Source organism: Dermacentor andersoni, chromosome 8, assembly GCF_023375885.2.
Source record: "Dermacentor andersoni chromosome 8, qqDerAnde1_hic_scaffold, whole genome shotgun sequence".
In the NCBI taxonomy this organism is placed as follows: domain Eukaryota; kingdom Metazoa; phylum Arthropoda; class Arachnida; order Ixodida; family Ixodidae; genus Dermacentor; species Dermacentor andersoni.
This window is the reverse complement of record NC_092821.1, coordinates 39109996-39124033: the sequence shown is the minus strand read 5'-3', so window position 1 is coordinate 39124033 and position 14038 is coordinate 39109996. Positions and strand designations below refer to the sequence as shown.

At 44.9% G+C, this 14038-nt stretch overlaps 1 protein-coding gene and 2 non-coding genes across 3 annotated transcripts in view; 2 read left to right on the top strand and 1 right to left on the bottom strand.

The window, feature by feature from the left end:
* The window catches only part of Fcp1 (RNA polymerase II subunit A C-terminal domain phosphatase Fcp1), a 94218-nt gene that overhangs the window by 62943 nt on the left and 17237 nt on the right, over positions 1-14038 (top strand). The window contains exons 9-10 of the mRNA XM_050174323.3: positions 3464-3637; positions 10671-10855. Coding sequence (XP_050030280.1) covers positions 3464-3637; positions 10671-10855 — 359 coding nt within the window. The remainder of the gene's footprint in view (positions 1-3463; positions 3638-10670; positions 10856-14038) is intronic.
* Positions 5878-5952, bottom strand: TRNAS-GGA (transfer RNA serine (anticodon GGA)). The gene has a single exon. It is a non-coding gene; the product is annotated as a tRNA-Ser (tRNA).
* TRNAF-GAA (transfer RNA phenylalanine (anticodon GAA)) lies at positions 6062-6136 on the top strand. Its single transcript has one exon. It is a non-coding gene; the product is annotated as a tRNA-Phe (tRNA).

Sequence of the window (14038 nt, the reverse complement as noted above, 5' to 3'; positions counted from 1 at the left end):
GCCGTGGTGGCATGAAACGAAAATAACGCTATTTACGTGCAAAGTGAATAAATACTGCATGTTTTTCCCCCCTTTCATCGCACTCTCTCCAAGTTCCGTTCTTGACAGGTAAGTGGGCGATCTCATGCTACTTCGGTTAAGCAGTACTACCGTTTAGTAGGTACTTTTTCTGAGCTGCGGCCAACTACGGTTTAATGAGGTTTCACTGTAGTCCAACATATATATTGTCTTTGTCAGTTTGCTCCTAGAAGTACTTCTTATTTGGCTAGTTGCTGAAACATAGCAGTTGAAAGAGGGGCACATATTGACACAGAAAAAAATTGACGTAAGTGCATGGAGATACAAATAGGTGCCAACTCTCCAGAATGTTCTGTAAAGTTGACAAATTGGTACTCGTCTTACTCTTTTACGAATGCTGCATCAACGTGTACAAAAATACTGTTCCCAAAACTTTTGCCTGTTGGTCTCCAAACTTTCAGTTGGAAGTCTTCTGACGGTGAACCGACGTTAGAGGAGTACTTGCTTCAAGCAAATTTATGCAGAAAAGTTCCAGAAGCAGCCAAAATTGGCAAGAGCGAAGTCACCGAAAAAAGCTTGCAGTTTTGCCGAAAAGGTGAAGCATTGATTGCGATAGGAAATTATTAGACAGCTATACGAAGTAAGGATAGTAGTTTTCAATTACTAACAGGGAAACATGAACATTTCACTGCGGATGCTCATCAAAATGCTGACATGAGGAAGAGCGGCAACAACAACGAGCGTATTGACCTTTATGCTGCATCTCGCTTCAATGCGAACTAAGCAGTGAGAACACAAATGACACAAAGCACACAATCACTAGTAACCAGTGCTAGCCTTCCATCTTTTGTATATGTAGAATGTCATATTAAAATGTCATACTGGTAGTAACATTGGAAGCAGTGCAAGACAAGAAAAAAAGAAGAACTGCAGTATGTGTAGGTGCATGTAATATTGGCACTGTACATTGTTTATCTTTTTATGCCGACCTTTTTTTTACCGGCTAACAACTGTTACATTGTTATCACTTTCTCAAACTTTGTTGCTAATTCTGCAGCTAAAGAATCTTCTGTGATGAAAATGTGTGTGCGACGCAAATAGCGACGCAAAAAATGCGACGTTTGATATAGCCGGGTACATTCGAACCCGGCTATATCAAACATATTTACATTGAATTATTCTGTATATCCAACAACTGCTGAACACTGTATAGTTACTATGAGAAGATGTAGCAAAAGTTACGCTTACATCGAACAAAAACAGCAGCGACTCCCGATATATCGAACGTCAAGCAGCTCAAAAGTGCCCCCAAAAGTTGGCTTTTGCTCGCGATGGCAAGGAAACCCGCCGACGCATAGCAAAAGTGGTTTAGCCCAGCGGCGCAACTCCATCTACCCACTCTCCCTACTGTGACCGCACCGCTGACACCCCCTGCAAAAAATCATCCAGTTCCGCCCGCAGTGCCTGCTCAGACAGCCAAGCAGAGGCTCTCGTGCACTTGTCATGCAAGATGGTGCAAGTCCGAGTTGCCTTGCTGCTTTTCTCGTTCGTTGTGTTTGCGCCTTGTGGGCCTTCTCCCACAGTGTTGCCGTGATGGCTAGCACGAAGCGCACTGAATTTGCCTTTCGCCGTGAAGTTCGAAATCATAAATCTAGTAATCATAATTGCGGTAAGAAGTCATTTGTCACCACAACATGCAAGATATCGAGGTGCACTCTCAGCATTGTCTTGAAAAATAAGTGGGAGGTTAGGGCTAAAGCGGACCAACAACCCGGTGCCCGTGGTGCCCGACGTGTACGCATGGCCATAGCATTGAGGCGGCTGTGTGCAAGTGGTTCATCCAAAACTGCTTTAGACATGCCAGCTTCCATGGGCCTGGTGATGACTCTGAAAGTGCTTATGTATGCGACGAAGCCATTGCTGGTGTCGCCAAAGTTTGGAGCGAGCTGTCGCAATTTCCAGAAGCCATTAATGGATCAACAATCAACGAGTTTGTGAGTGCGGATGGTGGTGTCACGACCACGGGAGGGCCTGAAAACGAAGACTACATTGCTGACATTGTGCTCAACACAAGTGAAAGTGGGCACAATGAGGCAAGCAACGACGATCCTTTACCCGCATCCTCTGAGGTGATTGTTGTACTCACACTAGTCTGGTGCTTCTGCGCGAGTGTGGAAGGTTGCGGCATCAGCTGTCTGACTCTTTAGACAATGTGGATAAGTGCGTGCTGTCGTAGGCAGCGAAGTTGCCCAAGCGGAAGAAGATACAGAACGATTTCACACGAAAATAAGCTAATTTCATCAGTAAAGTGCTTTTATAGATGGCATGTGCTTTTATGACGTTCAATTCTTTCGCAGGCTTATATCGAATTATGCCCTATATCGAACAGATAGGTATTTATTTATTTTTTTCGAGTTCGATATAACTGGGTTCGACTGTACTTTCTTGAATGTATGCTAGCACCAATGATTATGCTAGAATGTACACTGAGTCATGTATAAATAGCAAACGCACTTGATCCATAGATCATCTCTCGACGACAGTTGATCATGCTTGCCACTATCATCATGTTCAAGTGTTACTTGCTTTGCTGGGTACAGGCTCAACCAATACAGAGTTACATTCATAACTCACACTTTGCCATTGACTGATTCTTCACTGTCCCTACATTGTGACAATAGGGCCATTGCCTCAAAGCAGCATTGTATGTTCAATTACTAGTAAAGGCAGTATGGTAGTAGTAATGTAATCCCTAAGGGTCATCAACTTGAGAATCTGGGTTTATGAAACTCCAAAGCATTTTTAATGGGAGCAACCATTTCTATCCTAGACATAAGGAAATACTATAACCCTGAACTGGAAGGTCGTGCTACCTCTACCAAATGGTATACATTGTTTGCAGCCAAATTCAAAAAAAAAAAAAATAGAATAAAAATTCAACCAGCAGCTAACCATGTGTCTCCCGGATAAGCAGTGATACCTGCTTCTCATCCTGGGGCTTCAGACTATCCAACAGGTTATCTCGCAACAAGTCAACAAAACTGACATGTCTGCAATGAGCCGTATGAATAAATTATTGCTTAGGCCAAGTGAGTGAACAGCATTTTCTGTTAAGGGGACACTAAAGAGAGATGCTAAATAAGTTTAGACTGATAAAGCATCCTTTCTAATCTCTATTTTTGTTAATTTCGCATTAATAGGTTAGTTATTAGATAAGAAAATGGAAGCTAGCCCTTCATTTTCTCATCCATTGATCGAACCCTTGCTGGGAAACTAACAAAAATATAGTTTTTAAAGAATACTTTACCAGTCTAAACTGATAAAGTGTCCCTCTTCACTGTCCCTCTAATGGTGGCACCAAGGTTATGCTTTAGTGGCCCATTATGTACTGTGTTTTGTGCCTGGTCACACCTGTGTGCTCCCTCCCCTTCCCGACTTTGCCCAGGTGAACAAGGCTCGCCGCATGCCTGGTGTTCATGTGGTGCACCCATCGTGGCTGTGGTGCTGTGCTGAGCGTTGGGAGCACGTCGCTGAAGCCCTCTTCCCACTCAGGCCGTCCAGTCGAGAGGGCGCATCTGAGAGACGTCCGCAGCAGGCCTCCATCAGCCAGAACCTCAGGGTGTGTGGTTCTATTTGTTACTGACCCTTGGTCAAAAAAAATCATGGGGTTTTATGTGCCAAACCACGATGTGATTATGAGGTACGCCGTAGTGGGAGACTCCAGATTAACTTTGACCACCTTGGGTACTTTAAATCTAAGTACTTAGGTGTTCTTGCATTTTGCCCCCATCAAAATGCGGCCACCGTGGCCGGGATTTGATCCCGGGACCTCGTGCTTAGCAGCACAACACCAAAGCCACTATGCAACCAAGGCGGGTTGACACTGACCCTTGGTCAAGCAATGAATGTACTGCACGAGGTGCTGTCAACAGATCACTGTAGACCCTTTTAACCGCATTGTAGCAACAGTGTGTTCATCACCCCAGAAAACTTAGTCACGCCTTTTTCTTAGTCTATAGAGTTTCTCACTGTATTACCTAGAGGGAAAACTGGCACTGTGCTGCTGTTGTATGCATGGGAATGCTTGGATGGGGTGGCTTCGGATCGGCATTGTCGCAGAGCCAGCACACTTGAAGGTGCGTCTGGCTAGTGTCATTCCGTCTGTCGGAACGAACGGCTCATTCTCTACTAGAACAGTACATAAAGAACTGTTCGTATTGCAATAGCAATTACAGTAGAACATCGTTCATACGTTCTAGAAAAAAACATGCTAACTGAGAAAACGTAAGATCCAAAGTAACCAAAACATTTGACAGCCTCAACTGTATTTGTTATGTACGTAATGGGGTGAATCGTTGCACACGAGGCACGAGATGCCAATGCACGTTGAGCTGGTGGGGCTTTTGCAGCCTGAGACACATTTTGTTGTTTTCCTTTGCGCTGTGTTTAAAGACGGCAACAGGAAACCGAAACAAAATCGAGCTGGCGGGCTACGCCGTATGCTGCCGAAGTGCCGCCTGCAGCAGGGAATGGTGGCGCGTTTGGATTATCGCCTACTAAAAGCATGCAGTATGCTACCAATGACACTACACCCCACATGCTTTAAAACAGTTAGGCAAAGACGATTATTCCAGTAGGGTTGGTTACGATAGCTGTGAATGCTGCAGCGACGACCCCGGATGTGATTTGCTGGTACTGGAATAAGTAACTGTGTGTGTCCCGTCATTTTCCCATGAGACTTGTGGGCGAGTGTTGCGGTGAAGCTGCCGCAGCAAGTGGCTATATACTGTTTTCGATCGCACGTGCTTCGTGCATTTTCTTGTTTGCATGGGATCTAGTGGCCTGAAAAGGTATCGTATGATCGCAGTTTGGCAATGTATTGAACGTTGGTGCGGAAAAATCTTGTTTCTCCGGGAACGTACGAACTTGCAAAAAGCAAGCATAACTCTGTTGCATCATTTTTTTCTGTTCTCAGTCGCTACCGCGGCGCCGTTTCCCCCGTCCACTTTCGGCGCTGTGGTCGCTCAATTGGTAGAGCATCGCACGCGAAATGCCAAGGTTGTGGGTTCGTTCCCCACCTGCACCGAGTTTTTTCATCCACTTTCATTTCTATTAATTTATTGTTTCTTTATTTCATTTATTAAGCACAAGTAATTTCCCCTATGTTGTCAGTGTTTGTTGGCTTCTTATGTGGCTAATAAAAATCAGACCCCTCGGTTAACCCCCTTTCTTCTTGTTTATTGCATAATCACCCTGTGGTTTTTGCACATAAAACCCCAGAATTCAATTCTATTCAACACATTTTGGAAAAAAAGAAAGAAAGTGTACTAACCAGGAAAACGTAAGATCTGACGTAGCGAAAATCTTTGCCAGGCTCAAATGTAGTTGGCATCCACATAATGTGAAGCATTGTGTCAAGTGTTGCAACACACGTTGCCAAAGCACTGCTGGGGCCTTAGCGGCCAGACATGCGTGTTGCCGTTTCGTATCTTTGGCAAGCCTACGTTCGTGCTCCTTGAATTTGCCTTAGCTCAGCAGCTTCTTCAGGCATGCATTTTGGCGAGAAGTTTTGAAGTGCCCGCCAAGTGAGGAGAATAGTTGTGGCATGAGGCGCCAATACATGCCGAGCTTGGGGAGCCCTAGATGCGGGTTGTTATTATAAGACAGTGATGGGAAACCGAAATGAAGTCGAGCCCATGGGCAACGTCAAAATACAATGCCACGATGCTGCCAGAGCGAAACGGGATGCTCATTTCGCACTACCTACAGGAGAACAGACATCCACCCGTTCGTAGCAATTGCTACAAAGGAAACCCATACGGGTTCCTGAAAGGAGAGCCTCATAGTTGAAGAAAAATTTGTCCTGGTCCGGGACTCGAACCCGGGACCACCGCCTTTCCGGGGCAGCCGCTCTACCATCTGAGCTAACCAGGCGGCTAGCAGATGGCAAGGCGAAGTCGAATTTGTCGACAACACGAAGCAAAGGCAAGAGTTTCGACTTCGAGTTTCGACAAATTCGACTTCGCCTTGCCATCTGCTAGCCGCCTGGTTAGCTCAGATGGTAGAGCGGCTGCCCCGAAAAGGCGGTGGTCCCGGGTTCGAGTCCCGGACCAGGACGAATTTTTCTTCAACTATGAGGCTCTCCTTTGAGGAACCCGTATGGGTTTCCTTTGTAGCAATTGCTACGAACGGGTGGATGTCTGATTTTCCCTTTATTCATTACTTCTCTCCACCTTGCGGGTTTCCGCAGAACTACTACGTCGTACCTACAGGAGAGAACGGCGATGCATTTGGGTTATTACAGTGCGTGTAGTGGTGCGAAGCAGATCGGTGAAGGCACTTATCGCAATGGGTTGGAGGCTATTGTGCTGTTGCTGTGAATGGTGATGGTGTGACGATCTGCGAGATTTGCAAGTGCAGGAATGAAATCCGAGTGGGGGTTGACTTTTTCACTTGGTATGGGCTGGCGAGTGCTGTGGGGAAGCTGCCATTGCGGTGCCCACGGCTCTCGATCGCGCCTGTCCTGCACCTATTATGGTTCATGTGGGATATAGTGGACGTTGGTGTGAAAATAATGCGTTTTCCAGGAACTTGTTAACCGGTACAAAAGAAATGTGACTGCATTCTGTCTTTTTATGTATTCTTGATCGCGAACATTGGCACCAGGAAATTCTGCAAAATGGGACTGTATCGAGGTTCTGCTGTAGTCATCATTTGTACACTTCAAATAGAAACTACATATACTGTATTTATTCGAATCTAGGCCAATAGTTTTTCCCAAATAATCATGTACAAAACTTTAGGGTCGGCTTAGATTTGAAGATTTTAGAAAATGTGCCTGTTTGTAACTGAAAATGATAAATATGGTCCATAGCTGGCGCCATCTAGAAAAGTCAGTATCGCAGCCACTACTAGCCGGGCTAATAGCCAACTGAAGTACACGAGCGATGTCGTTGCTTTGACCTGTGTCGTATAGAAGCTGGTTCTATGGTATCGGCGTTTGGCATGGTTTTATCATAATGGCACACTATAGTGCCACTTTCAAATGAAAAGTTGTGCTAGCCGCAGAGGCATAGTAAGACAGGCGGGACTTGACTTCAGCATCGATGAGAAAAACTTCCGTCGTTGGAAGGGGCAGTGGGAGATGCTTTTGCCTGTACCGCAACGAAGAGATGACAGCGATAAGGAAGATAAACACGCAATAACAGAGAGGAGCTGTTCACCGAGATCGCGCCGCATTTTGATGCGTGTGATGCCGTACTGTGTGTGCATGCATGGGCGCGAGGACGCAAGCTTGTGCACGTCCGCAAGTGTGCGTGTGGTCTGGGCTTAGCGACAAGGCTAGCAGCTATGATAATGTAGAGTGAGCTCAGCATGTTCATATTAAATGAATGCTGTTTTCATTTTGTGAACGCTGTCTTCACTTTTTTCTGTTCGGCCTACATTCGAGGTAAGTTTTTAAAATTTTTTCTGGCTTTGGACATCCGGAGGTCGGCTTAGAATCGGGGCCGGCCTAGATTTGAGTAAATACGATAGCTTCTCCTAGGCTTTCGTTTGTTTTGTTATCTGTTGGCTTCATATGGTGGGACTTCATATGGTAGGGACAGACAAAAATTGGGCCCATCGGTTCTGCCTCTTATTTGAAAAATGTGTGTCACTTTAATCTTGACTGAGTCGTATTTGCCTTATTGTCCCCTCTGTAGCCAGTGAACACCTGCTTCAATAGCAGAGTGGTTATGGCATTCTGCTGCTAAAAATGAAGTCACTGGTTCCCTTGGCCATGACAGCGACATTATTGGTGGGTGCAAAATGCAAAAATGCTCACATACTTTATATATAAGTGCACTAAAGAACTCTAAGCTGTCAAAGTTAATCCAGAGTCCTCCACTAAGGTGCTCCGCATTGCACTTGTGTTGCTTTGGGATGTTAACACCTGGGAACGAATGAATCAATAAATTAGTCAATCAGTCAGTACACTGAGAACTAAGTGGGAAAATGATGAGGAAACGTAGAAGGAGCCCTAAAAGGGAAAATTATTTAAGCTGTGTTAGTGAATTACCCTTCCAAAAATAGGTCCATGCATGTTACAACGGATCCACATACAACATACTTTCGGATATAACAGACCATTCTCCTCACTTAGTTTGGTTTGCCTATATTATTCCTGCAATAAATTCTGCTCTTATCGGACCCGGTTATAATGAAATATGGGCTACAGTGGAAAACATTTTGTGCATATTTTCTCTAGATGTTGCATATACAACATACCTCATTGCTTCAATCCAAGCGCGCAAATATTTCCGGCCACTTGCAGATATGTATGAAAATTCATTTTTTTTTCTCAGGGAGTGAACACACTAGTGAGAAGCCTTCTGCAGCTTCGTGCCGCGTGACTCCCCTCTGGAGAGTTTTTGGGATCACCACACAAATGGCTCACTGCCGCCTGCCGCTGTCGGCTCGATGCCGAGCAAGTGCTGAAGGCACCAAGTGTGTCGGTGGGCATCTGGGCTATCTCGGAGTAGTGTAAATGTGAAAAGATACTTTGCAATCTGTGGCATTGCCATGACGCACCAGCCCTGAGGCTTCGGCATGAAACTTGAAAATGAGAACTTCGACTGTAATTTGCTCTTTTAATAATCAACCTAGCACCTCGAAATCAAGGAAAGTAGAGTCCTTCAAGAATACCATATCAACTTAAACTTATTCTGTGTTTCAGTTTACCATCCCTTTAACCCCTTGAGAGTAAATTTTTCTTTGCCTAATTCAACGCCCCAGGGTCGATTTTTTTATTGCAGATTTAAAATCATCAGAGTGACCCATTCTGAAAAAATTTACCGTAATATTTTTGCAGTGGCCATAAAGTAACAAAAAATATTTTCCATAGGTAAACATGCACTGTTTACAGAGCAGTCCACTTTTAGCGATACCACATATATATCAGTTATAACGATGAGCCGTCTTACGGGTGTCAACTTATACATTAGGGCTATGAGAAAAAGAAACATATATTACGATGCGTTATTCACCATGTATCGGATATAACGATCAAAATTTTGCCTTCTGGAAAACATTTTAATGCAGTATTTGCATTCCTAAGTTCCCCTTAAACTAATGATGCCGAGACGGCCCGATATGTTTGCCTACGTGCGTTCGTATCTGCTGCCATTAACCGCTCAGCGCGTCCCACCCGCACGCCACAAGATGGCGCGCGGGCCACCAAACTCAATAGTTGTGCACACATTAGAAGAACCTAATGAGTCAGAAACTTGCAGTAATCCTTTGTACCATTGCCAATGAGGGGCAATCAGCTTTCAAGTCACAAGAAAAGACACACAGGCATGGCAGCATCGTTCGCATACAGACGCATCACTTACCTACTAGAGCACTCGCCTGTCAACAGATGTAATCGCACTCCTGTAAGCAATAAACAAGCAAGTCATTGGCACACTGGTGTAAGCAAGCCATGGAACTAAAACCAAGAGGCTATGAAGTAACAAAAACAATTTCTTGTATTCACACAAGGTGGCAGCACTTCTTGGGCAGCAGAGTTGTAGAAGTAGCGTGTTTTTTAAACATAGAGATGGCATCGTTGTAAATACAGTTAAACCTCCATATAACGAAGTAGGTAAATCATCAGTTTGCATTGTGATATAAAAAATTCATTGTATTGAAATTCGACCATTTATGCAAATAAGTACGGTTGCCGATAGATTTTTCCTGCACAGAAATGGGCCGCAGAATTTTCCTAATTATCGGGCAATCAAAAAAGTAAATTTGAAGAGGAAAACAATTCATTTTCATAAATTTGGGAGTCGGCGACGAATGACATGGTTTCACGCCACATCGACGATATGATCACAACGGCGGTATGAATTAAGCGAAGCCAGCCATGCTTTCGCGTGCACTCTGCCCCTGCGGCTGATAGCGTCGCGCGCACTGGGACGACGCTATCGTGAGAAGCGCCGGCAGCGAGGAGCAAATGCTTCGTCTGCCTCTCGCCCCAACGGGTCACCGAAGCTTGAGATAACGCAACCCCCAATACTAAGCGCGCGGGAGGACAGCTTACATGATGCCACGCAGTCTCTACACTGTCACTCTTTGCACACGCTGCAGATTATCTCTAAAACAGGGTGCACGGCTGCATATGTGCTCAGCCATGTGCAGCCATGGCTGAGAGGTGCATTTGCAAGCAGCTGCGTGTAATTCAGTCATTTCACTTTTCTTCTCAATTTTTCTTTCTGCATTCGCTAAAGTTTTTATTTATTTTCTCGACATTCCTTTGTGGCAGAAGCAAAGTTTCATTATTTTGAAATCGAATACAAATGCACTTCGTTATACTGAGGTCCTTAATGCATGGTGTTCTATGACAAGAGGTTGTGAAAAGTTAGATACTTCTCTATGTCTAGAATTTTCTTACATTCAAGTTCATTACGTCCAGCTTTAACTCTATACGGCATCGGCCATTTGGGACTTGTTCGCAGTGCCATATGTTTACGTCTTTGGCTCTCAACGGGTCAAGGCGGCGAGCTGATCCAAAAGTAAGACGAGACTGATAGGAAAGGGATGTTTTTACTGAAAGCACATCAAACCGACTAACCTACTTTGGCATGACACGGCTAAATGTTTTTTTTTTTCTTTCTTTGGTTGCTTAGGAGCCCGTGGCTGAAGTGGCCCTTCTGCATGAAAAACAGCTTGACCAGCCGGTGGAAGCCCCCGTGTACGATGCGGTGACTGGGAAGAGGATATGGCGGAGCGGGGAGCGTGCTGCCGCCTCTGGGCCCCAGGCGGCAACTGCTGGGAGTGCACCAACAGTTGCTGCCTCAGAAGAGTGGCCCTGGTGAGTCCAATATTCCCCGACCTCAACAACAGAGTATAGTTCATTTCACATGGTGTGAATTTGCTTACGATTTTGCACTTGTGAATTCTCAGGTGGGACAGACGGGCTGTCGGCCCCCTAGTGTGTGCAAATTTTCGTTGCCTCTGCGAAAATGCACATGCAGCTAGGACTCGGAACCAATAACTACTGTAAAATTCTGATCAAGCTCCCCCCACCACAGCAAGTTGAAGTTACCGGCAAAGCGGGTGAGGGGGGGGGGTAGCGCAACTCGGAATGGCGCCAAAATTCAAGATGGCGACAACAAAATTTTCTCGCGCAAAAGAAAACAGTTTGCATGGTTATAACATTTTATTAGTACGATGAACTTTATTAGGCCGTAGAGCATGTCGGTATCATGCTCCTCGAAAGCATTTTTCGCAGCTTGCATTTCATGAATGGGTGCCTAGTCCAGTACCAGTAACTGCCGCATGTCATCGTCGTTTGGGCCCCAAAATCTTCATAGCCACTCTCGCATCTTTTCTGAAGTCACGAACATTAGCTACGAGTGAAAAAAAAAAGTCAGCATTGTGATAGAACAAACTCTGCAACATAGTAGCTGAAATTTTGTTGTCGCCATCTTGAATTTTGGTGCCATTCCAGGTTGCCTAAAAATTATTCTCATCAGGTATGTGAAGGCACGCAAAGGACCTGGCTGGAATTTTCCCACTTGGTTCTTTGAAGATAATGTAGGCCGGGAGCTTTTGGCCGGTAGTGCGTGCAGCTAGGGCAACTGTAAAGCCTCGCGGGGCACATCTAGTGTTTGCGATGCGTATGGTGCTTTCGCCGACCATATTGTTCGTCTTGTTGGCCAGGTTGTCGATGCAGACCATCGTCTGGTTCATGTTGGCAGCGTTGTACAAAGTGTAGACAAGTCCTGAACAGTCCCAAGTTCCAGCGATCACTACAGAGGGCGAAAAATCAACCGTGGTGCGTTCCAGCATGGAGCACACAAGAGAAGCTACTGTAATTTGGTCACATACTTTAATTTGTATTTTTTCGGCTAGGGCGCTCAATGAGGCTATTTGATCTATAAACGTACCTAAGCGTGGGAAGTTTTCTTCATGGCCCTTACCAATATATTTGCCTCTTGAAACATTGGCTCCAGGCTGAGGCTTCGCTTGCTCACCTCTGTTACTCAATTGAAATGTTCATCTCCTTGCAACCTCTTTGACTTGTTTGAACACACAAACCGATATGTCTTTTCAACATGAAACTGTAAATTGCATTTTCCAAGGATCCATGAGCATTAATTGGCCTTACTTATGTGTTTATTTAGTGTCCTTGTTTATTCACACAATATTCGCAGAGATCCTTGTAAGAACTGTTGTCTCCACAACGTTCCTCACTTTCCTACGAATGCAGTCTATGCTCATTACAACGGACCCGCATACAACAGACTTTCGGATATAATGGATCATATTGCTACGGAACAGTATTTGCGATCACAAAGAGGCAAGCAGGGTGAAGACAACGACGATTAGAGGCTAGCGCGGGCTGTTGCCTCTTGTCCAAATGCGACGTATTTCTTTCCTTGTAAATATACTTGTATATAGCTTTTCGTCTGCGTCTTCCTACGTAACACTACTTCAGCCTTAGTTTGCTCTACCTATTTTATTAATGCAACGAGGTTTGCTTTTAACGGACCGCGCTATAACGGACTATCGGCTGCAGCAGATGAAATTAGCGACAATTTTCGTCAAGATCAGTTGTATAAAACGGACGTTTGCCATGTCGATGCGGGCTGGCAAGTGACTTGCGAGGTTCAGCTGATGAACGCTCCTCAATATCGCGCGTGCGAGGGAGGAAGGCGAGGCGGAAGTGCGCCATCTTCTTTTGCACATGAAGAACGGGGGGGCGGGGGTTTATACTCCGGCGACTGTTGCTTACGGCTCTGCTTACGGGGCGGCTGCACGGGCGCCATATCTTGAGAGCTTCTACGGTGTGGATAAAGTGCGTCCAGTGCCGTTAGCTTTTGTATGCGCTGTGCTTTCGACATTTAGTTTGCATTAAAAGTGCAAGACAGCACAAAGGGCAATTCGCTCGCTGCTGCTACCACGCTTCCTCACTCCAACGTTTTGACAGCAACTTTCCGCGGTCATTGAGCAAGATGTGTTAATGTTTACCTGCTCGCGCGTGACGCCATGCTTGTTAGTGTTGTTAGTCAGCGAATGTTGTAACTTTATACGGCCGATAAAACTACTATCCTTACTTCACATAGCTGTCTACAAATTTGCTATTGCAATTGGTGCTTCATCTCTTGGGTGAAACTGCAACCTTTCTTTTGTTTGTTCTTTACTTTGGACGTTCGTCACTCACTCTTTGCTATAACATGAAAAAGATTCGGAAGTAAGCGTTTCAGATATTATGGACTTCAGATAAAACAGACATTTTTTGTCGGATTATCAGGGTCCGTTGTTATGAGTGTCGGCTGTACTCCACTTGTGTCGAAGTCTTTACTGTCGCACCTGAACACCAAATGTGCAGCAGAACCATCAAGGGCAGACAATGTGTGATGTCGAGTTTAGCATAATGTTTTTTTCCCCCGACACTTCGTGCCTCTCGTCATTGTGTTATGAAAACAATGGGACATTACAGCTAGAGCTTATCTTGCTGACAGTGCATCTTTGACGAGCACCTTTTTTTTTTTTTTTAATATACCTGAAATCGTTGAACACAGACAGTATACTGTGAAACATGTCAAGCAGCACTATGCGCAGTACAAGTACAAGGATAGCCCAGCATAAGTATCGTTGTCTGAAGCTTCGTTTCACCTGCTTTAGCCAAACACGATGAGAAAACTCAATTTCTGCTTTCAGTTTCATTAAATACCATATTTACTCGCATAATGATCGCACTCGCGTAATGATCGCACTCCTGAATTTTGTCGTCAAAATTAGATTTTTTTTATTACCCGTGTAATGATCGCACCCTGAACTTGCCGCAGCGATATGTCGTGTGCCAAGTCTAGCTAATAATGATCGCGCTTACCATCTGTCGAATGCTACGCGAACGACTCGTCTGCACGCACCAAACATTCTTAAGTAGATGCCTCATTTCATTACTTTCATCACTTTCCGCACTTCCATGGCAAAAAGACGTAAAACCAAACTTGCCTTTATTATGGGTAGGCTTTATAATGGTTGT